The 23,256-nt window shown below is 37.3% G+C and overlaps 1 protein-coding gene across 2 annotated transcripts in view; it reads right to left on the bottom strand.

The window, feature by feature from the left end:
* sema3bl (sema domain, immunoglobulin domain (Ig), short basic domain, secreted, (semaphorin) 3bl) overlaps window positions 1-23,256 on the bottom strand; it is an 83,318-nt gene that overhangs the window by 10,950 nt on the left and 49,112 nt on the right. For both annotated transcript variants that reach the window (XM_055012826.1, XM_055012827.1), the window contains exons 5-14: window positions 18,873-18,963; window positions 15,482-15,598; window positions 15,099-15,241; window positions 11,913-12,027; window positions 11,763-11,832; window positions 9,403-9,547; window positions 3,106-3,337; window positions 2,791-2,882; window positions 2,463-2,504; window positions 1,326-1,551 (exon numbers count right to left, since the gene is read on the bottom strand). In XM_055012826.1, coding sequence (XP_054868801.1) covers window positions 1,326-1,551; window positions 2,463-2,504; window positions 2,791-2,882; window positions 3,106-3,337; window positions 9,403-9,547; window positions 11,763-11,832; window positions 11,913-12,027; window positions 15,099-15,241; window positions 15,482-15,598; window positions 18,873-18,963 — 1,273 coding nt within the window. The remainder of the gene's footprint in view (window positions 1-1,325; window positions 1,552-2,462; window positions 2,505-2,790; window positions 2,883-3,105; window positions 3,338-9,402; window positions 9,548-11,762; window positions 11,833-11,912; window positions 12,028-15,098; window positions 15,242-15,481; window positions 15,599-18,872; window positions 18,964-23,256) is intronic.

Genomic DNA, 23,256 nt, shown 5'->3' with positions numbered 1-23,256 from the left:
CCAAATGCCTCTAGATGTCCAGACCAGTGAGAGATGAGCTCCAGGTTGTGTTCTACTTCTGCTGTATGTTCTGTATGTAAACAGACACGTATTTCTGTTCTAATATACGGTAAAACATCTGTCGCATACGGCTTCAGATAAACGGACTGGCCTCCTCACATAAACAGTCTGTAGCTTTCATCTGAGGAAAAACCTCACAGACTAACAGACACATTTATACAATCCTCCTCTAATAACAGCCGTCTTTGAACTGCAGATTTCTACAGAAGAATCATGGTCCGATCTGCAGCTAAATGTTTGGAGCTGATGTTTAGAGTGAGGAGGACTCCACCAGGAGGAAACCTCATCTCCAGCCTCCTTTCAGGGATGGAGAAAGACCTACAGATACTACAAAGTTTAAAACATGACCTTAAAACCACACTGTGGAAAAAAAAAATATATATTTTTATGCCATTTTCTTTTATATTTTACAAATACTTTTACCTTATTTTTGAAATATAGAAAAATATTCACAAGTTTACAAATAAAATGTCAATTTACATGTAAAATTGTAATGTTTAACATGAAAAACCATTAAATTTTAGCTTAAAAGGTAAGTAAATGTGGAATTATAGGTGAACCTGCTTGATATTTGTACTTTTAGACACAGATTATGACAATTATGAGAAAAATAATTATTGGTTTCTATAATTTTAAATAGATAAAGTAAAGAGATATGATTCTGTTTTCATCAGAGTATAATATGTATGTAAGATGGTTTCAGCTGATTTATTATTATAAATTGCAGATGATTTGCTTTTACACACATAAATTATCTTCATTAAACTTTAAAAAGCCAAAAAAATGTACATGGTGTTTAAGACTGAACCTTACGAAAAATTTAAATGTCTTTATTTTTGTGCTATTTTACTGTGTAATTTAGGTCCCCAGCTGCTTGAACATCAGCCACTTTAAACCTTTTATCCCCCCAGGCTTCTATAAAGAAGTCTCTACAAAGTGTATTTCATCCAGATGCAGAATGAGGAACCTTTCCAGAACCAAGTCACTTTTTAGATGACATTAGTCTTCAACTCTTTCTTTCCCTTCTCATTTTAGTGCAGCAGTTGGAACGTCCTTACCTGAATCTTCTCACCAATAAAACATTTGTAGCTCATTATATCTCCAAATGTTGCTACTAGCACTGATTAAAATGTTATAAATAATATATTTGATCTGTGCAAAAACAAACAATAAAACACCCAGTAAAGAAGGGGAGCTGTGCTGCGGCTGTGAGGTTACCAGACAAGAAAAAATAAACAGAATTAATTCAGTCAGACAGTCCTTACCGCTGAGATTCTGATCCACACACTGCAGCGCCGGGTTTCCATGTCGGATGTCTTGTCTGCGGAAGCGGCGTTTGCTGTTGGGAACGTATCTGGAGCAGGACGATCCGTCCCAGGCGCAGTACGGATCTCTGGCCAGGCAGCACTCAGCGCAGGCTTTACCGTACATCTCACAGCGATGCAGCTTCACCTGAGCAACACCTGCTGGAGAGCCCACGTACAGGGCTTGCTGTTTGGATGCATTAAAGAGAACGTGAGACATGATGAAGAGAAGTTTATATTCACACTGAGACCATTAAAGTTAGTACAGCAGGTCCTCCACTTACGTCTGTTCCTACAGATAGATGTACGTCGCTTTTCACCGTAAGTCGGAACTCCGGTGAAAATGTAACCAAATCCGTTCCGTGCATCACGATATCGATCAGTTCTTCATAAAGTCATGAATACCAACGACTTTCATGCATGTATGAATCATTTTACTAGAAGATAACAGAACATTGTAGCTGACTGATATTGTTGAGGTTTCAATGTTTATTGTTCAGTTCCAGATTTACCTAATGTCAGTGAACGTGCCATGTTTAGTTAGCTCACCTCTGATTGGCTGAGAGTCAGCAGTAGAGAGAGCTGGGAACGGCGGCTAATTCTGGAGCTAAGTTATGGGGTTTTTCTGGTTATTCTGCCGTTGCCTACGGTCCACAGTAGCCTGTGTGAAGGTTCAATAAACCAGCAGAGAACCAGATAAAGTCTCACTCATTCATCACAGAGGGTCGCTACAATATGTTGACCTGTTTTTACAACTTGACCCATGTTGGTCGGTGTTTCCTCCTGTTCCCAGCGTTTTATTCTATCTAATTTCACTTCCATGGAGATGCTTTCCTTTTCTTCCAAGCATCAGAAGAGTCTGACTTACTCTGGGAGCCATAATGAAGGACAAAAAGTTAGTGAATGTAGCACAATCCAAGGTGGAGTACAACCAGAGAATGGAAACAAAGCCATCTGATAGCACCACGTGACGACTTATTCATCCACTCCACTCATCAACTAGTTCCATGTAACCAGTTCTGATGTAACGATGAAACGCTGTAGGTCGAGGACGCCGTAAACCGAGGACCTCCTGTAATTACATTCAGTTCATCTCACCCTTTTTACGGATATGTCCATTGATGTAATTGGAGTTGGAACCTGCAACAATGGAAATGATTGAAGTTATTCAGAGTGTTTCATGATCTGTGAAAAGACTTACAATGAAAACTCCCCAACATATGAAGAAAGGCAAAGAGAATTATGAATGTGATAAGGTTCTGAAACAGCTTCTTAAAATACTTTATGACTCTACATCGGGTTCTTCTCTGTTGACTCCAAAGATGCTTAAAGAGACACAGTGAAGGAAATGTTATCTCTAATGATGATTGGTCTGCTGCGTCAGAGAAGGAAGCTGAAAGTTGAATATCTGGTGGAATAAACTCACCTTAAAGACTTGCAGCTCCTCCAGTGTGACCTCTTCTGTCTCCAGACTGTTTCCACTGTGCAGAGCGATGACCTTCAGTATGGTACCCACATCTGGAAGACAAGCAGACATTTACTATGAAGGAAACAAGAAGAAGAATTATGCTTTTGCTTTTACCCCTGTGTGTTCAGTTTGTCCGCTGGACTGGATGTAAAGGAAGTTTTATCACTTATTTTACAAAAACAACTGGGCAGTCGACCAACAGATAAAGCTGGGATTGTGTTTTGGAAATGCAGTTATCTAAGTCCGGAAAGGAATGGATCCACATGTCCTCACCTGTGCCAATGAACATGACATCATACTGCCCGTCCTCCGCCTCCACCCGGTCCACCACGATCTGCTTCAGCTTGTAAGGAATGTTGGCTTTGACGAGCACAGGTTGGCGCAGGGCGGGAAACACCGGCCGCCACATCAGCGGGTGGCTCCGAGCAAACTGCAGCACCGAATCAGGGAAGTCCTTGGTGCTACCGAACTCCTTCCCCGGCTGGTTGGTGATTTTACTGGGACACTGTGGAGTGACGAAGGACACAACTGATATTTATCAGATTAAATCCTTGGTCTGGATAAGGGAAATGGAAGAAAGCAGTAACAGAAGCAAACAGAAGGAAGAGTTTCTAGAAGAAATCTGGCCATTTTCCACACTGACTCCACATTCCCACCATTTTCCACCAAACCCAGAAAGCACTGTGGCCTAATTATGGTATTTAAACCTCCTCAAAGAACTCTCATTAGCAGTTTTATTGTGCCTGAAAACTTTGGATGGAAGTTCACAACCAGTTTTACTGTTTTTTGCCTGGAAACATCTTTATAGAAGCTTGGATGGTAGGAAAAAAACCTGAGAGCCTGAGATGTGGTAGAAGTGGGCTGAGATGTTTAACCTACAGAACTGAGAGGACTGAACAGAGGCCAGATGAACATTATGACCTTGAAGGTTCATGATTCAGAGCTGTGATTCTTCATGAAGCAGCCAAAGTGTTTGTCACGGAAAACTACTTTTTCACAAATCTGCAGCGCAACTGTTTCACACATTTAACACGACTGTGGGTCAGAAAACTGGAGAATGATGGAAGCCAAAACCACAGGAGTCATGACTTGTTTGATTCTTCCTCCAAAGCAGCCAGATTTATGATTCTTTTGCCTTCCAGATGCAACCTGCAGTGCATATTATAGATTGAATGGAGCAAAATGAGGAATGAGGGTCAAACTGTATCTTTACGGAGCTCCAGGTCTGGTATTAATATGCAAACTGACACCAAAAGCAACAAAAAAAGGAGCTTCTGGGACTGATTTGTCGAGCTTGACTTGGAAATATGCTGTGAACCCTGCAAGAGAGCAAGACTAGATTAAATCTGAGGAGCAAAAATGGGTGGAACTGTGAGTTTTATGAAAATTTCACACAAACCCAGAAACCTAAGCAACTAAAACTGAATTTCATGGAACTTGTGGTCGGTATGTTGAAGACATTTAAATGAAGGAAACACCTTCAGTAAAGAAAAATCTAAGACTAAAATGAAAGATGCCAAAAATCATGAATTAAGGATGAGAAATGGAAAGAAATTCAACTGAGATAGATGCTCTTAGACAAAAAAGATCCATCAGAGAACAGTTGTTGTCATTTGAAGGTGTTTATAACTCCTACAGGCTGATGTTGCTGTTCCAGACTCTATTTCCAGATGTTAGTGGTGGAGAAACTTCACTCTTAGTCCTTGTTAGTTTGCTGTAGTGGATGTTTATTGGTATTCTAACACAGAGTTTGAGTCTGTGAAGGTAAACGGACCCAGAACGTGTGGGACATCCACATTTTAAACCAGGGGTGTCCAACATGAGGCCCGTGGGCCAAAAGTGGTCCTCCAGAGGGTCCAATCCGGTCCTCAAAGTGTAAAAATTCCAGAGAAGACATTAACTGCAGATTGTAAATTAGTAAAACTATAAATATAATAATTTCTAGACCATGACAAGTTGTTTGGATCATGAAGTAAAATACTAGATTGTTTATAGTTCTTTTGTTGTTTTTTGAATAGTTTTTTTTGTACTATTTTGTCTTGTTTTTTTCTTGTTTTTTTTGTCTGATTTCTGTCGTTTGTCTCATTTTTTGTCGTTTTGTTTCTCGTTTTTGTCGTTTTGTGTTTCATTTTTTTGTCTCGCTTGTGTTTTTTGTCTTATTTTTGTCATTTGTGTTTTGCTTTTATCATTTTTGGACTCATTTGTGTAATTTTTTGCCTCATTTTTGTCATTTGTCCCTTTTTTGGTTGCTTTGTAACTTATTTGTCTAATTTTTAGTCTCTTTTTTGCTTTGTTTCGTGTTGTTTGTCTCATTTTTTGTCGTTTTACGTCTCATTTTTGTAATATTTTGTCTTGTTTTTGTTGTTTGTCTTTTTTGTCTGACTCTCTGATCATAAAGTAAAACACTATATCATTCAGTTCCAGATACCTGTGATGAAATGTTTTGTGTCTTTGCAGATAAACTGTCATCTGGAAGTTGTAATGTAGAAATGATAAACTGAGGCCGAATGTTGATGAAACTCAACTTATTTTTCTTAAAAAATTTCAGGCTGTTCATGATGTTTAGTAAAAAGATAATTCCTTAAATGGGAACATTTTCAGAATGTAAGTTCTTGCACTAAACAAAGGAACCATTAGGAGTTGTGGTTATTTATAGGTTATCATGCTGTGGTTTTACTGGTTTCACTGGTCCGGTCCACTGGAGATCAGACTGGGGTGGATGTGGAACCTGGACTAAGATGAGTTTGACAGCGCTGATTTATAGGGATGGTCAGAGAGTAAGGAGGGGACCGTCAGTAAATATAAGGTGAATAGAGGTTAATTTGGTTGCTAATCAGTAACAGAATACAACAAAGAACAAAAGGTGGGAGAATCAGGGGGTCTGGCAGACAACAAAAGGTAAGAGGAGGTCAGACAAACAGTAATAAATGATGAAAGATAAGAGAATTGTGGATAACCGTGGAAAATGGAAAGAAGGCGTAACAATAGAAGGTATCTGTAGCAGAAGGTGCTATTTTCTTCATCATTACAGATGCTGTTACTTCTGCTTATCAGAACAGAAACTGATCCACACAACAATCCTACCACGTCTGGATTCAATTTCAGAGGGGGATCTGAGCTGTGCAGGGAGGTTCCTCTCTAAAACTACTGATGTATAATCACACATTCCTCTGAGTATGTTTAATAAATGGCATTACGTATAATTTACTGCAGAGTGGAATGTTTCAGCTCTCCTCTCCAACTCACTGCCTTGAAATGTTTCCCAAAGCATTAAATTAGTTTAAAGTCAGTGTGTGTTTCATGATAAGTTTGGCAAGAAAGCTTTTAAAACTCACCAGCTTGTGTAAATGTACTGGTGGAACAGATAGCAACCTGTTTTTATTGCATGTGTTACACACTGGCTTATCATAGCTGTTCAACCGCCAATATTTATCCTTGACATGTCAAGCTGCTGCTCAATAAATCAGCCGTCTGTTAAAGTGGAACAGTGTGTTCTCACCGGAGCTCTGTTGCAGCAGGTCGACTGATTTCAGCCTCCAGATGAGAGCCAAGAGGAATTAATGACAGGCTGAAGTATGGAAGAGATCATTAAATTCCATTATTACATGCATGAGCTCAATATACATACAATATCTTAGATCTTATCAAGATTTAGGGTATATCATATATATATATATATATATATATATATATATATATATATATATATATATATATATATGATATATGATATATATATATATATATATATATATATAATATATATATATATATATATATATATATAACCCAATCTGAACTGTAGCCGGGAGGCAGGAAGATATGTTGATGCTGCTCTAATTTTAGAAATGACAGCTTAATAAAGATAAATTCATGTAAAACATTCCACAGAAGTGATTTTTCTTGTCAAAAGTTAGTCCTCAATTTTGGAGAAACAGTCAGGTAGCTGAACTTATGGTACCAGATTAAAGATAAAAATAAAAGATGAGGTTTCTGAATCCAAAATGAGGCTTTTACTGTTTAAATGGATGTGAGTCGATGACATCCAGATAAATCCACTCAGCTCACATCTTTATTAAACTCCATCCTGGGTTCCAGGTGGGATTAGGACTAAAGCTCTGCTAAATCTGCAATACAACCAGAAGCCATCATTCTGTCTGACAGATTTAAATCGTGTTCAGAAACATTTCAATCTACGGTAAATATCTGGGAGGATAAATCCACTAAACCTGCCTTACATTCACTCTGACTGGACTTTTATTTTCCAAAGAGATGATGATGAGTGTCACTAAATAGCACAATTAAATCTTATTTTAAGATTTTTGTAGACGGTAAAAACTGAAATGGATTTCTGCAAAGTTTTACAGTTTTTAGCTTCTTTAAATACTTTATTTAAATACTTTAAATGAGCACAGAAGCAGATGTGGACCGTACAGATTGCAGAATGTCTTCCTGATACTCATCTACCAGATGGATTAGCAATAACTAATGATAGTTGTGTAGTTTTAATAAACACAATCCAACTCTCCATCTTTTCAGAAACTGGTCCTGTTGCAGTTTGACAGAAAAACTAAATCTTTCCATCAAAGATAAAGTCACTCCAATCATCTGTTGTGGGCATTTCTGGCTTTTTCTGGACCAAAAAGTTAATAGAAATAATTAATATTAAAGACTTCCTAATCTTAAATGGAAAATCCAAATAAAACAGTTTGTGCAAAATTTCATAAACCTCCTGCCAGTAAAAATAATAATAATAGACTAAAATATTGAGTCATGATTAGCCTCAGAAAGCCCACAGTGTCACTGGAACTTTGCACATCTTTTCAACAGTCTACAACTCATAAATTTCCCTTTCTATGCTTCTTTATTATCATTTATTATCTTATTTTATCTTACCTACTTTGGAAGTGTATTTGAGTGTCTTGAAAAGCACTATATAAGTGTTATGTATTATTATTATTATTATTATTATTACCATTGTGAGTGATGAATTATCTTATGAGGTTTTTTCCAAAACTCTCTCCATGAAGCTGAACTTGAAGTTTTGCATTATAGCAAAAATAAATCAGTTACAGAGAAAAATCCATGAAAAGTATTTCATATTCCAACATCTCAGGTGCAATATTTTAGGTTTATGTGTAATAATTTAATTTCTTTTGTAATATTTTGCTTTCATGTACAACATTTGTCAGTGTGATGTGTAATATTTCACGTTCAGGTGTGACGCTACTTGAAGATCTTACTTCATCTCACACACATTTTCTATAAAAAGCTCATTCCATTCATCTCCTGAAACATATTCTGAAGACATTGCTCTGTTAGACCTGCTTCCATATCTGCATCTTTGAAAAGAAATCAGGGAAAAAGCAAAACCTGAGAGTAAATTTCACTCCAGTCCAGTCCAACGTCAAATTAAAGACCATTTTAGTTTCATTCTTACCTTATTACTACTATTTGATATTACTTCTGTATAATTACCAGAATGAACTTCTACTGCTCTTTTCTAGCCTTATTTGAGTTTATTTATACATTTTCTGTACTTATATCTTATTGCTTTACTACTTTTCAGGCATTGCATTTCTTCTATTGTGTCATTTTATGTTCCTTCAGGATGAATAAAGTTTTATCTTCTAATGAACGGGATTTTAAGCTTCTGTTTGCTCCACAGAGACAGATGTGGGTTGTTGGTGATCTGACAGTTTAATAACCGGTCAGAGTGAATATTTTAGCTTTAAAACTGCAGGGAAAGAATGTGAGCCTCCTCAGCAGCTTCCACTGAATCATCTCCTCTTTATTCTTCCTTTATTTCCTCCTTCTTCCCTCTTTCTCTCTCTCTGTCTTCTTTCAGTCTGAGGCCCAAACATTCCAGTTAATCAGAGCATCAGTGGAGTGAAACCTCAGAGGTGTCTGCTCTGTTCTCACATTGTTCCTGCTGTTCCTGCTGCCTCCATAGACTCCTGTTCTCTCTGGTAATGAGCTGGAATCACAGCCTGGTTGTAATCGTGCATGTATGTTGCTGAAACACGCGTGTTTGTGTGTTTAACAGGACTGAATGCAGTGATGTGGTTGAGAGAAGATGACGGAGCTCCGCTGAGAGTCGGGATGTAAACCAGGAGAAGGTCTGAGCTGCTTACAGCCTCCACATCTGGACCAGAGGTTTACTTTCTACACCTTGTCTTTAATGCTTTTAGAGATTCAGGGATTTTTACAGTTTTCATTCATTCATTCTTTTTTTGATCATGGATTTAAATTGATCAACAGATAAAGCTGGACCAAAGGTTGGAAACCTTCTACACCTCATCTTTAATGCTTTTATAGCTTTCCGTTTCATTTAATATGTTTCCTGCTTTGTTTTTGTACAACTCGTGGGCTCCACTGTGGTGGAGATCATCACATTATTCAACAGAATCAGTCCTAAAACAAAGCTGCCTTATAGCGCCATGTGACGCCGTATTCATCCGCTCCACTCATCACCTAGTTCCAGTAACCAGTTCTGACATAACGATGAACGCTGTAAGTCGAGGACGTGGTAAACCGAGCACCTCCTGTAGTTAGTAAACAGTGACTCACCACGCCTGGCCTCGGATAAGGAACTCGGCCTTCATAAGCTCCCCACTGGTAGTCAGGACCTTCCTTATGAGCAAACGGTCCGTTGAAGGCTTCTCTGATGTCGGCCATGCGGTAAACACACACAGCAAAGCCCTGGAACACGTTACTGAGGACAACAGAAGGGAAATATAAATGTCTCATCATGCTGGATTAACTCACCATGAAGATCACCTTTACATCCGTTCAGCAGGGCGGGAAGTTAAACCACCGGATGTTAACAAGAAATTAGATTTTAAGATGGCACTGGTTTAGATGTAATGATTGATAATTCTCTAGAAATATCAAAAAATCATGCAGTTAATTAAATATAAGCAGCATATAAGCAGCTCTGGGAGTCAGGATGGAACATTTTAGCTAGAAGCTCAACTAAACACCTAAAAATACCAAGGAGAAGCTTCTGAAACCATCATTAGACCACTGGGACCAGTTTCCTGCCTCTTCTGTTGCAGTTTTTGGTGAAGACACAGCTTGTATATTTTTTGTTGATTCTTTTGCTGTAACTGTCTTCATCATCTTGTATTTCTCATGTTTTAGGCATCGTTGAATGATAATTTAATCTGGATTATCTGTAGACTTTATATATATACAGCTGATGCACCAGACAGTGGTGACTCAGAGAATGCTGTCATCAATCTGGTGTGAATTCTGGCATTTTTGCAGTTTCCGTTCATCATATTTCTTGTATGTATTGAACTATAATTAGACTTTTTCATGTCTGATGCTGTAACTATTTATCCCTCTTATTACCTTCAAATTTATCCCTGGGGTCAGTTTGACTCCAGCAATTAAAACCTCCAGAAAATTATTAGAACTAAAATTGTTCCCCAGGTTTGTGTGTCGGGTTCTTTATGTCTTTTTGTTGACTACTGAGTAAATAACACCACTCCCATCCAGTCCCCTCATACATCCACAATACCAGAAATGTGCAGATCACAATAAAATCCCAACCGAAAATTACAGCGAGATCTCTTTTTGGTGTTTTAATGACTTTGTATTACTTCAAAGCACAAGTTTTTGTTCTCTATAACATCTGGAATGAAAAACGATTTCTGTTATCAAGAATAGAAACATAAATTATGGTGAATCCAGGAAAAACCAACACAATTTCAAAAAGTTCAGGGCCTTAAAGGTTTTTGAAGATAATAAAATTGCATGTCATAGTGACTTCAGTATCATCCAACACAACCAGAACCAAGCTGTGTAAACCAGGAATGTCCAACATGAGGTCCGTGGGCCAAAAGTGGTCCTCCAGAGGGTCCAATCCGGCCCTCAAAGTGTAAAAATTCCAGAGAAGACATTAACTGCAGATTGTAAATTAGTAAAACTATAAATATAATAATTTCTAGACCATGACAAGTTGTTTTGATCATAAAGTAAAATCCTAGATTGTTCAGTTCCAGATAGCTGTGATTATAATGTGGAGTTGTGGTTATTTCTAGGTTATTATGCTGTGGTTTTACTGGTCCGGTCCACTGGAGATCAAACTGGACTGAATGTGGAAAATGAGTTTGACACCCCTGGTGTAAAATGTTGATATTTCTTATATGTTTTAGAGCTAAAAGCCTCAAAGAACTGTGATACATACAACGTGTACAGGACGTTGAAAACATATCATCATGTTAATTTTAGTTTTACCCAGCTGTGCCCATTAAATTAGGAAAAGTCATTAAACTAAATCATCAGCGTTGAAGGCCTGTTGGTTAGTAATTAAAACAACTGCTGGTCGAATAATTATTGATTAACCCTCCTGTTGTCCTCATTTACAGGCACCAAAAAATATTGTTTCCTTGTCTGAAAAAAAATCCCAAAAATTCAGCAAAAAAATTCCCCAAATTTCTGAAAATTTGCAAAACCTTCAGGAAGAAAATTCCAATAATTCCTTAAAAGTTTCCCTTAAAAGTTTTATTTTAAAAAATCCCACAAATTTGGCAAAAAATTCTTGTAAATATTTTCAAAAAATGAGTAAAAATCTTCAAAAAAAATCCTAAAAATATCTAAAGTGATTCCATATATATCAGTAAAACTTCTAATATTTTCTTTAAGAACATTCACATGAAAATCAACCAAAATCCAGCGAAACTCGCTGGATTTTGGTTGATTTTTTTGTGAATGCTCTTAAGAAACATTTTTAACATTTCTTTTTTTCCACCAAAAAATGTTCAAAGATTTCCGAAAAATGGTGAAATTGTGGACATCAGAAGTTTCACTGTGAAAATAGATTTTTTTTCCCACGTTTTCAAACTGTAAACCGGGTCATTTTGACCCACAGGACGACATGAGGGTTAAATCAGATTATAACACATTAAGCTTCCTGTTTTCACCTGATGGTGCTGAAGATGGCGTAGACGTCTGGGTTCCTCTCATCTTTGGTCCTCAGCAGGAAGACGTCCTCTGTTGGACATGGAGACGATGCTGGTTAGCGTCTTTGTTAAATGGCGTTCTTAATGTTTGTGTGTCGTTTTGTGTCTCACCCAGCTGGTTGAAGTGTGTGTCGATGCCGTGAGGTCCGGCTACAGAACACACTAGCCTGGCTTTGATGAAGGTGCTCCACTTGTTGACCAGAACTCTCTGGCCTCCAACGTCATTCTGAGAGAAAATATAGAAATAAGAACTATTAAAAAAAATCTGTAAAACACAGCTGCATGTTTATTTCCAAACACTAATCATTCATAGTTTTGGCTCTAAGCTGCATCTGGAATGAAACGACACCGACTGACTCCGAGATTTAACGCATTTCTGTCGATATGGGGTCAAACACAGCAGGACTGTGGGCCTTATTTTATTCATGGTTCCCCAGTTTTAGGACGATAAAGACAGACAGTGATCCTAAACATACAAACAAAGTATTCAGTGTGTTTGTGGAGCCGAACGGTGGAATTAGTTGGTTAAAGTTATAGAAAACAGGCTCAAAGTGAAGTCAGATGTAGTGAGAGTTAGTAAGGTATCAAGTGTCTGCTGATGAACAAGATATTTCAGAAATAAATCAGAATTACATCAGAATCAGAAATATTTCCCTGGTTGTTTGCATTACAGTTCCCCCCGTTCAAAGTCTTAGAAATAGAAGCAGTACAAAAAAATATATACATAAACATGAGTAGAAAAATAAGTCCTAAAACTACAAACAAAAGCAGAAAAAGTTTAAACATGAAGTGTAAAATGTTCATAGTTTTTAGAAAATAGAAATGTAAGAATTCAGTGTAATAAATAGTGATGGAGTTCTACTTGCGTTATATATAAATATTAATATAATTATAGGGACTTTTTTAGGTTTATCCTAACTTTACTACCTGTTCTGAAATTCCTACACTGGTGTAAAATATGAAGATAAACCTTTAAGTTAATCCCATCAGTGTGTTTGAGTGTCGTGTTGTTTTTACAAAATGTGTAAAACTGCAGCATTTCTGAGCTAAAATCTGTTTTAAAAAAAAGAGTGATTTATTTGATTGTGAACTTTCCAGCTCATTTGTGGTTTCTGTCCCTTCATTCTGCATGTTTTAGTTTAAAGATTTAACCAAAAATAAACGGCATGCTCCAACTGGATTCTTTAAAAAACAAAACAAAACTTCACTCCATTCGTAACTCAGCTGCAACCAATGATCTAGTGGCAAGAATTCAAAGATTTTTGGAAGGCAAACTGCAGGCTGTGAAAAAAGAAAGTAAATAATTAAATATCTGTAGAGTCACCTTTATTTCCAGTGTTGGTAACACCTGGAAGCTTGTGGAATAACGTACATGCTGACTCCAGGTTTTTCTGTAATGCTGGTAATCAAAGAAAATCAGCTTTCAGATGTTGTCTTTCTACTTCTAGTCGTGGTTGTTTCCATGGAGCTGCAGGTCTTTATTAGACACTATAAATAGGGAAACTGTAGACGGTCCCTGGTGTTTTGCAGAATAAGTGGTGTGTTTGGATGTAATGAGGATCTGTGGTGATAATTGACTTGTTGGCAGGCGGATCCATGGGAGAAGTGATGACAGGTATTCATATCAGCCTGAGGAGAAAACGAGGAGGAGATGCTGCAACACTAGTTAGAGGAGAGAAGGAAGAGCAGCAGAGATACGAAAGATGATGCAAGGTTCAAGATTTTCTCTGAGAAGCTTGAGAAACTTTTCTGGCTCCGTCTCCAAGGAAACCCATGTGTGTTTATGTGCACTCTTTTATAGATATCTACTCCAAGGAACGGCAGAGATATGTGACGAGGACATCTTCAAGAGAAGTTTTCTCTTGAAGGTTCTTCAAGAAACGTCTTGAAGAACCAAGTGCAGTTGAATAATCCTGTTTCTCTACACAACCTCCAGTTTTGTTTCCTCTAAAAATCACTTTTTTACTCTGCGAAAGAACCCAACAGAGTAATGTGATGATCACCGTCTGTCTGTCTGTCTGTCTGTCTGTCTGTCTGTCTGTCTGTCTGTCTGTCTGTCTGTCTGTCTGTCTGTCTGTCTGTCTGTCTGTCTGTCTGTCTGTCTGTCTGTCTGTCTGTCTGTCAGCAACATTTCTCTAAAATAGACTAACAGATTTGGATGAAATTTCCATTGAAGGTCAGAAATCACTCAAGGACCAAGTGATTAGATTTTAGCAGTGATGCAGCTTATAGTCTGGATCCACGGATTGGTTAAAGATTTCTGTATCATTGCCAGATAGCGGCACGACTTCACTGTAACCATGACAACCAGTGAACACTACGTCAGCTGATTGTGATCCTACTACAAATCCACCGCTGAGGACCACCAATGATTTATAAAACTGTGAATAATTCCAATGTTGTAAAGAAAATTCTAATAGTTTGAAGACACTTTAAAGTCATTTTGGCCATTGTTTGGCCTCAGAGAGGTTCAATATGTGGATCAGCTACCATCTGGCTTCAGCCACAACAGAAAACCCTTCAATCTGTCTATCTGCGTATAACGGAGGTCTTTGGGGTAAGTAGGACATTGTTTTTTGTTATTGAGCTTTTAAAATCTAATCTGTCAATGTTTAGTGCTTTATTCTTGTAGATCTCAGTGGGGGACATCTCAGAAGATGATCTGGAAGGCTGGATAGCAGCGAGACAGAGTCAACTGTTAATCCTCATGTCGTCCTGTGGGTCAAACTGACCCGTTTTAAAGTTCGAAAATGTGGGAAAAAAACATATTTTCACAGTGAAACTTATGATGTCAACATTTTCAACATTTTGGGGAAATCTTTGAACACTTTTTGGTGGAAAAAAGAAATGTTAAAAATGTTTCTTAAGAATAGTCACAAAAAAATCAACCAAAATCCAGCGAATTTCGCTGGATTTTGGTTGATTTTTATGTGAATGTTCTTAAAGAAAATATTGGAAGTTTTACTGATATATATGGAATCACTTTAGATATTTTTAGGATTTTTTTTTGAAGATTTTTACTCATTTTTTGAAAATATTTACAATAATTTTCTTGCCAAATTTGGCGGATTTTTTTAAAATTAAAACTTTTAAGGGAAACATTTAAGGAATTATTGGAATTTTCTTCCTGAAAGTTTTGCAAATTTTCAGAAATTTGGGGAATTTTTTTGCTGAATTTTTGGATTTTTTCAGACAAGGAAACAATATTTTTTGGTGCCTGTAAATGAGGACAACAGGAGGATTAATAGAACGTCATCATTTACGAGGCCAAAAACTAAAAGTTGTGGAGTTTCTCACCGCACACACTCGTCCCACCCGGGTGTGAATAGCTCCCTCCCGGTCTCCCGCCTCGGTGGCTTTCTCCGTGAAGAAGAAATAGACTTTATCGTTGTCTCGGTCGTCGTTGTCTGGGATGAGGTGGGCGGCGATGAACTTGGGGTCTGCAGGAGGAAGAGGAAGGATGATTGATTGATTGATTTACTAACTGGGTGAGCACACCTCAGGTGTTCAGGAAATTTGTTCCACAGGTGAGGAGATAAGAAGATTTTTAAACCCAGCAGAAGGTTTCCAGGTTCAGTGAGTAACTCTCAGTGGTAGAACTGACAAAAAAACACTCTGAGAACCAAGGATGGAGTTGAGATCTTCTTGTTTCTGTGTTTGGATATTCAGTGAATCAGTACCATGAAGGAGCTTCTGGTCCGTCTCCGTCCTCATGGTGGAACGTTCTCCCATACTCCTGAAGATCACCGAGTCTCTGCCCAGGAAATCTGCTGTCAGTCCGGTATACAGCTCACCACCTGCAGAATTAAAATACGATTAAATACTGTGAGGAAGGAAGGAAAAGAACGGAGAGGGCTGTGAGGAACAGAAGCAATGAATGAAAAGAGATTTGGGAAAATAAAGAAAGTTTGGCTCAGAGGAGCATTATGGTCCTATGGTTTGGGCAAATAAGGGAACAGGAAGAGCAGAAAAGAGGAAACTGGACAAATCCAATAGAGAACTCAGTGGGAGAGCAATCTGAAACCCAACTCTACTCAGCCCCTCCTCCAAAGAGATTTTCAATTTAACAACTCAGAAAAATCCTTAGAGTAGAAATAAGATCCCCAAAGTTTCCTTCACTAGTTTCTCACATGATATTTGTTTCAAAAACTCTCTTAGATATAGGAGTTATCCCTCAGCTGACCTGGGAACAGTTTGAGTGAAAAGAATCACAGCTGATGAGTAATAATAATAACAAGCAGATTTATTTTCTAAATCTCATGTGTTTTTCATTTTTACCAGCTATTATAGAAACCCAGCCTGGTCTCCGATGTTCTCCTGTGGGTGAAAATTAATTCCTCTTATTTGATTTGGCTGCTATAATGGTATTATTAACACACACACACATCCTCTATTACATTACACACACACACACACACACACACGCCTACAGTCATCTTATATGGCATCCCATAATCTCACAAGCAAACATAAACAGACAGAAATCAGTAATACGTGTCGGCAGGAGCCTGTGGAGGTGAACTGACAGTGTTCTGGGAGAAAATCTTGAGAAAATTAAAAAAGAAAACTGATAACTGATGAACTTTCATCCAGTTTTATGGTTTCATTATCGTCATTTTTTATTCTCTTTCTTTCTGTTTCTTGCGCTGATCTGAACACACGTCTCTGAAAAGTCACTTTTATTTGTTCACCACTTTAAAAATGAATTAAAATTAAAAATGAATGAATTCTAAATTAGATGAATGTATGCAAAGATTAGTGAGAATCTTTGGTTTGATCAGTTTCTGATGTTGGAAATCTGCACAATCTAATGGACCTGGAAGAAGCCAAAATATCTGCTGAACCAGTTATTAAATCTCATCACGATACGGCTTTAGAAAGTGTAAAAATTCCAGACTGCAGACTGTAAATTAGTAAAACTATAAATTTAAAATCATTTCTAGACCATGACAAGTTGTTGTGTGTCTCATTTTTGTCATGTTTTTGTTGTTTTTTGTCTGACTTTTGTCGTTTGTCTCAAGTTTTAGTCGTTTTGTGTTTCCTTTTTGTCTCACTTGTGATTTTTGTCTTATTTTTGACATTTTGTGTTTTGCTTTATTTGTTGTTTTGTGTGCCGTTTTTGTCTTTTTGTGGGTTTTTTTGTCTCATTTGTGTTCATTTTTTGTTGCTTTGTAACACTTTAAATTTTTAGTCTCTTTTTTGTTTCATTGCTTTTGTCTCATTTTTTTCATTTTGTTTCTTTTTTGTGATTTTTTGTCTTGTTCATGTCCATTTTTTGTCACTGTAATTTTTAGTCAAATTTTTTGTCTCTTTTTGTTTTATTTAATGTCATTTGGTCTCATTTTGTCTTGTTTTTGTTGGTTTTTTTGTCTTTTTTGTATGACTTTTGTCATTTTGATCATAAAGTAAAATATTACATCATTCAGTTCCAGATACCTGTAACATAAAAGTTTTGTGCCTTTTCGTAGACATCAGTGATCTGGAAGTTGTAATGTGGAAATGATAAACTGAGGCTGAATATTCCTGTCCTGTATGTTCTGCTCCAGATCTGCCACTCTGTTTTATAATTTACAGATTCCCGTGTTGTTCTGCCTCCATCAGACCGCCGGGTATCGCTGCTAACGTCCAAACTACTAAACATTTGGCTCCAGTTTAAACGTTTCCTGCCAAACACAACACATCGTGGGATCATTTCTGATACTGAAAGCGGCCAGCTGCAGAGAAAAGGAGGTTTAAACACACGTGCACGCTCATACGTGCACACACAGACCTCCACCCTCAGTGGCTCCTAGGATTTATCTGTCAGCGGCGTAAATCACCGGCTGCAGTAAACAGCCAACGACATTCAGGGAGAAACAGCCAGAAGTGTTGAAGGTGCTCAGCACAGGTCCTCGGTGTGAATTTATGAGCCACACGGAGCCAAAGAACGTTTCTCTGAGTCGCTGTTTTCAGAGTTATTATCATGTCAGAATATAACAGAGAGGAGAGGGGAGGTAAAAACTAATCTGGTGTTTCTGACAGTCAGATAGAGGAAGCAGAACTACACAAAAGGAGACGCTAATAGGACAGATTAGTCAGGGAAAGCTATAAAAGGGATATTTTATTGTAAAACACTGAGTTAAAAGAGGAAACGCCTTCTATGTCCCTAAATTTCTGAGTTGAATGAATGAATGTATTGTTCTAATTAATCAAAACATTATTTTTACACAGAAACCATTTTTGAAATAACATAATGATGCATTTGTTCAATAAACAACCATATACAGCAATAGTAAGTATTACCTCCCTTTTGTTGCTTTTCAACATGAAATTGTGGCCAATTTAATTCGGCTTTTTGGACAAAAATTTACAAAAAAAGATTCATTTATGTCAACGTGAAAACAGATTTCTCTGAAGTAATGCCAATTAAATAAATATATGAAACAGAAAAAGTGTATCTACTATTTAGTAGATGCATTTTGGCTGCAACTACAGTACAGTAGGAATTAATAACACTATTTTTAGACAGAAACCATGTTAGAAATAAGACAACAGAACATTTATTCAATAAGCAACCACACACTGCGATTAAAAGAAAAATATATTACCGCCCATGAAGTTGTGCTCTTTTGCTGCTTTTCAACACTGAATCATGGCCAATTTAATTTGGAATTTTTGAAAAAAAAAAAAACTACAATCAAAGACTCTTTCATGTCAAAGTGAAAACCGATTTCTACGAAGCAATGCTAATTAAATAAAAAAATTTTTTAAAGTGTATTTAGTATTTACTAGATGTGCTTTGTAGAAACCTGATTTCATTTTGACATTACAGAGTATTTTGTAAGTAAACTGCTAATGCAGTAAACTGATATTTTATTATGAAAAGCTGAGTTAAAAGACCAACCTTTCTGGGTCTTTAAATCTTTCTGTTTGAATTTTTTGTTTCTTCTTGTTCATTTTTCTCTAAGTTTTCCATCTTTGGCATTTACCAGTATTACTGATATTTGCCAAACCCTCTGTGGAAACAGAATCTGGCCAGATTAGCTCCATAAACCATTTAAAACCAGTTTAGAGACGGAGACCTGGACGTACCACTGAAGGTGCTGGCGAAGGGGAAGCTGGGATCATGAGGAACCTTCCCTCGTCCGTTCTCCACGTTCAGAGGGTCCATGGTGAAGACATGCTGGGAAGGAAATCAGACGTCATTAAATCCAACAGGTGGGTTTTCTAAGACAGAATTCATCAACTTAGTGTTCATCTCTTCTCCAGCAACAGCAGAAACCCTCGACTTGAGTTCAAAAAAGTCCCTCAACCTTCTGCTTTCTGCTTCACAAACACCTGAGATGAATGATCTGCTGCAGACCAGCCCAGATGTTTTGTTGGGGTTAATTTCTCAAACCCAGAGCTCTTTCTTTGTCCACCCAGATAAATAGAACAGCCTCTAGTTTCAGTTTCACCGCATTGTTTCCCATTAATTTGTCCTTTCACCGAACTCTGCGTCCGTCTGAGACCAGCAGAGTTCGTCTGCGATGAGATGAAATGCAGGATCAGTGGAGCTGCCAGAGTCCGGCTGTTTCCCACCAGATTCCCAGAAAAAAACAGTTCCCTTTAAGGCTGAGGAGCGAGGAGGGGAATAAAGAAACGCAGAGTTCACAACACGCTTATCAAATAAAAACCGCCCTGGAAATCTTATCCACAATAAAAGACACTGACAGTTGCAGATTTCTGGACTCCGGAGGCCATAAAATCAATGGACGCACTGCAGCTGCTGATAAAATATAAAGAGATATTCCACAACGGTTACATGGGAACCTTTCCTCTTTCTCTGTGGCCAAGTGATAAACAGAACCAACACTGGATTCATGAAATGTTTTTGATTTAACCCTCATGTCGTCCTGCGGGTCAAACTGACCCGTTTTAAAGTTTGAAAATGTGGAAAAAATATATATTTTCACAATGAAACTTCTGATGTCCACATTTTAAACATTTTTGGGAAATCTTTGAACATTTTTTGGTGGAAAAAAAGAAATGTTAAAAAAAAACATTCACAAAAAACCCCAACCAAAATCCAGTGAATTTCGCTGGATTTTGGTTGATTTTTATGTGAATGTTCTTAAAGAAAATATTAGCAGTTTTACTGATATATATGGAATCACTTTAGATATTTTTAGGATTTTTTTGGAAGATTTTTACTCATTTTTTGAAAATATTTACAGGAATTTTCTTGCCAAATTTGGGGGGTTTTTTTCTTTTTTTTAAAACAAAATTTTTAAGGGAAACTTTTAAGGAATTATTGGAATTTTCTTCCTGAAGGTTTTGCAAATTTTCAGAAATTTGGGGATTTTTTTGCTGAATTTTTGGATTTTTTTCAGACAAGGAAACAATATTTTTTGGTGCCCATTAATGAAGACAACGGGAGGATTAAACTGGAGTCTTTTCTTTCCGACTGTAAAAGTAAGGAAGTAATTAAAGCAGCAGATTCTTGATTCGTCCTTCGGTTTCTTGACAAACTTTGGCAGACACATCCTTGGATTGTGTGATCTGTCAGGTGGATGTGGACAGAAGTCCTTTTGTTTTCAGTCCTTCTTCAGTCAACTCCTTCTTCAGAAGGAATAGAAGGTGACTAGACCTCCGGTGGATTCTGGATTGGATGCGTGTTACCGATTTAAACGCCCTCACAGTGAACTCTCTGTTCCTCTAATAGACAATGGAGTATTGTTAGGAGGTGGGCGAGTCTTTGAACGTTGATCACAGGGGAGATGATGACATGGAAGTCAGCCGGATAAAAATACTGCTGTGGAAATCATGAACACACTGGGTTCTACAGCAACACTCCTGCATTTATACGAGCTGATTAAAGCTGTGTGTACGCTGGAATATTCTATAGATCCCAGGAAATAACCAGAGACAACTGACTTTTTAAAAAAATGTGATCCACATGTAGCTTCTGGAAGGTCTTCTACAGGTGTTAGAGTGGACGTCTAACTGGGTTAATATAAAACTGTGGGACTTTTTGTATCATAGTTGACATTTTAGACTGAAAATGGCCACAAAAGGGCGCAGAATGACCACAGAAAAACACAAAATGATCACAAAATACCTAAAACTACCACAAACAGACTGAAAATGGCCACAAAGGGGTGCAAAATGACTAGAAAAATGCACAAAATGACCACAAAAAGACCTAAAATGCCCACAAAACAGACTGAAAATGGCCACAAAAGGGCACAAAATGACCACAGAAAAACACAAAATGATTAAATGAGACAGATAATTCTCATATAAAGACACAAAATGATGAGAGACACACAAAACAACTACAAAAAGTTAAAAATGACCACAGACACACAAAATTACCACAAAACACCTAAAATTACCATAAACAGACTGAAAACAGCCACAAAGGAATACAAAATAAGCACAAAAAGACCTAAAATGCCCACAAAATGGACTGAAGATGACCAAAAAACAAACAAAATGAGCACAAAGACACACAAAACAACCACAAAAAGACCCAAAACGCCCACAAAACAGTCTGAAAATGACCAAAAATGGAACAAAATGAGCACAAAGACACACAAAACAACCACAAAAAAACACAACATGACTACAAAAACACATAAAATGACAAAAAATGCCACAAAATGACCACAGAAAAACACAAAATGACTCATTAAAACTGATAATTCTCATATAAAGACTCAAAATGACGAGACACAAAATAACTACAAAAATTTGTAAAATGACTACAAAAACACCTAAAATTACCACAAACAGACTGAAAATGGCCACAAAAATGTACAAAACAACCACAAAAATGCACGACTCAACTCCATTTGCACTTCTAATTAGATGCTAAACTGCATTTTATTGTCTTGTACTCGGTGCAACGTCAGTAAAGTTGAATCTAATCTATATTTAAAGTATTACAGATCTACATAGGAAAAAAAAACAAAGCTGTTTTTTCTTCCAGTCCTGATCAGTGTGATTTATTAGGATTTCATGTGGAATTTTCACCAGATTTTATGATTATAAATTTTTTCACCGATAAATTACTTTTTTTAAACAACTTTTGTTCAATAATAAACATCTTAATCAAGATGTCTAAGATTTGATGGATATTTTCAGTAAATGTGTTTTTATTCACTGTGTCTCCTGGTAAATCTGTCTTTCCTCATCTATTACATCACTTCCATCCTGTCTCTGTCTCGTATTTCTGCTCTCCATCTCCGTCTCTTTCAGCTCTCGTTCCTCATCCTCTTTTTCCAGCTCCTCTCTGGTTGCAGAACTTAACATCACGAAGCCCTGCTGAGGTTTTCTGTGGAGGTTTTCTGTGGAGGTTTTCTGTGGAGGTTTTCTGCTGAGGTTTTCTGTGGAGGTTTTCTGTGGTTTTCTGTGGAGGTTTTCTGCTGAGGTTTTCTGTGGAGGTTTTCTGTGGAGGTTTTCTGCTGAGGTTTTCTGTGGAGGTTTTCTGTGGAGGTTTTCTGCTGAGGTTTTCTGTGGAGGTTTTCTGTGGAGGTTTTCTGCTGAGGTTTTCTGTGGAGGTTTTCTGTGGAGGTTTTCTGTGGAGGTTTTCTGTGGAGGTTTTCTGCTGAGGTTTTCTGTGGAGGCTTCAGAGCGTCTGCGTTATCTCAGGGTGATCAGGAGGAACTGTGCAGCTGATTATTCTGTCAGAGTCACTGCAGCCAAACTGTGCCAGAACAAATACACAGCAGAGCAGCGAAACCCCGAGAAACACCCTGAGACACCAGGCCAAGGAAAATACAGCAGACCCCCAGTACTGGACCTCAGAAACACACACATTTGTGTCATTTAAGCTGTAAAAAGCTGCTTTGTTTAGTGGTTAACCTCTGTCTGATCCATTACTTAACCTTCCACCCCGCCAAAATAAAACCTAATGGAATCCAGCGTTCAGTTTAAATCAGCAGACACACAGACAAATTAGATTTTGACAGAAGAATTATTATTTTCTGTCTCTGAAAATGAACCACTGGATCCACTGTTCTTACAGTATTAATGTTGGTTTGTTCCTAATAACACAACAAGGAAGAGATAACCCTTTAATGTAAGGATTTTATTGTGGATTTTCAACAGAACTAAACGTTCCTGGAGTCTCTTCCTGAAACTCTACCTGCATCTTTGGGCTTCTACTTATTATTTTACATTTTATATGATATTTTAATGTTTTAAGAGGTATATAATAAATTAAGAAATTAACTACCAGAGGTAAACATGCACTTTAAAAAAAAAGTAATTTTAATAGATTTTTTTTGTCTTTAATTTGACAGATTTCTTTCCAGATTACTTTACTAGCTTTTAATCACTTTTTAAGGATTTTATTGTGTATTTTTTTTAAAAAATTGAACTGAATGTTCCTGGAGTCTCTTCCTGAAACTGTACCTGCATCTTTGGACTTCGATTTATTATTTCACATTTTACATGATTTAAAAAATATGTTTTAAGAGGCATATAACAA

This window comes from Amphiprion ocellaris, chromosome 8, assembly GCF_022539595.1.
Source record: "Amphiprion ocellaris isolate individual 3 ecotype Okinawa chromosome 8, ASM2253959v1, whole genome shotgun sequence".
Taxonomy (NCBI): domain Eukaryota; kingdom Metazoa; phylum Chordata; class Actinopteri; family Pomacentridae; genus Amphiprion; species Amphiprion ocellaris.
This window is presented reverse-complemented; position numbering and strand designations above follow the sequence as displayed.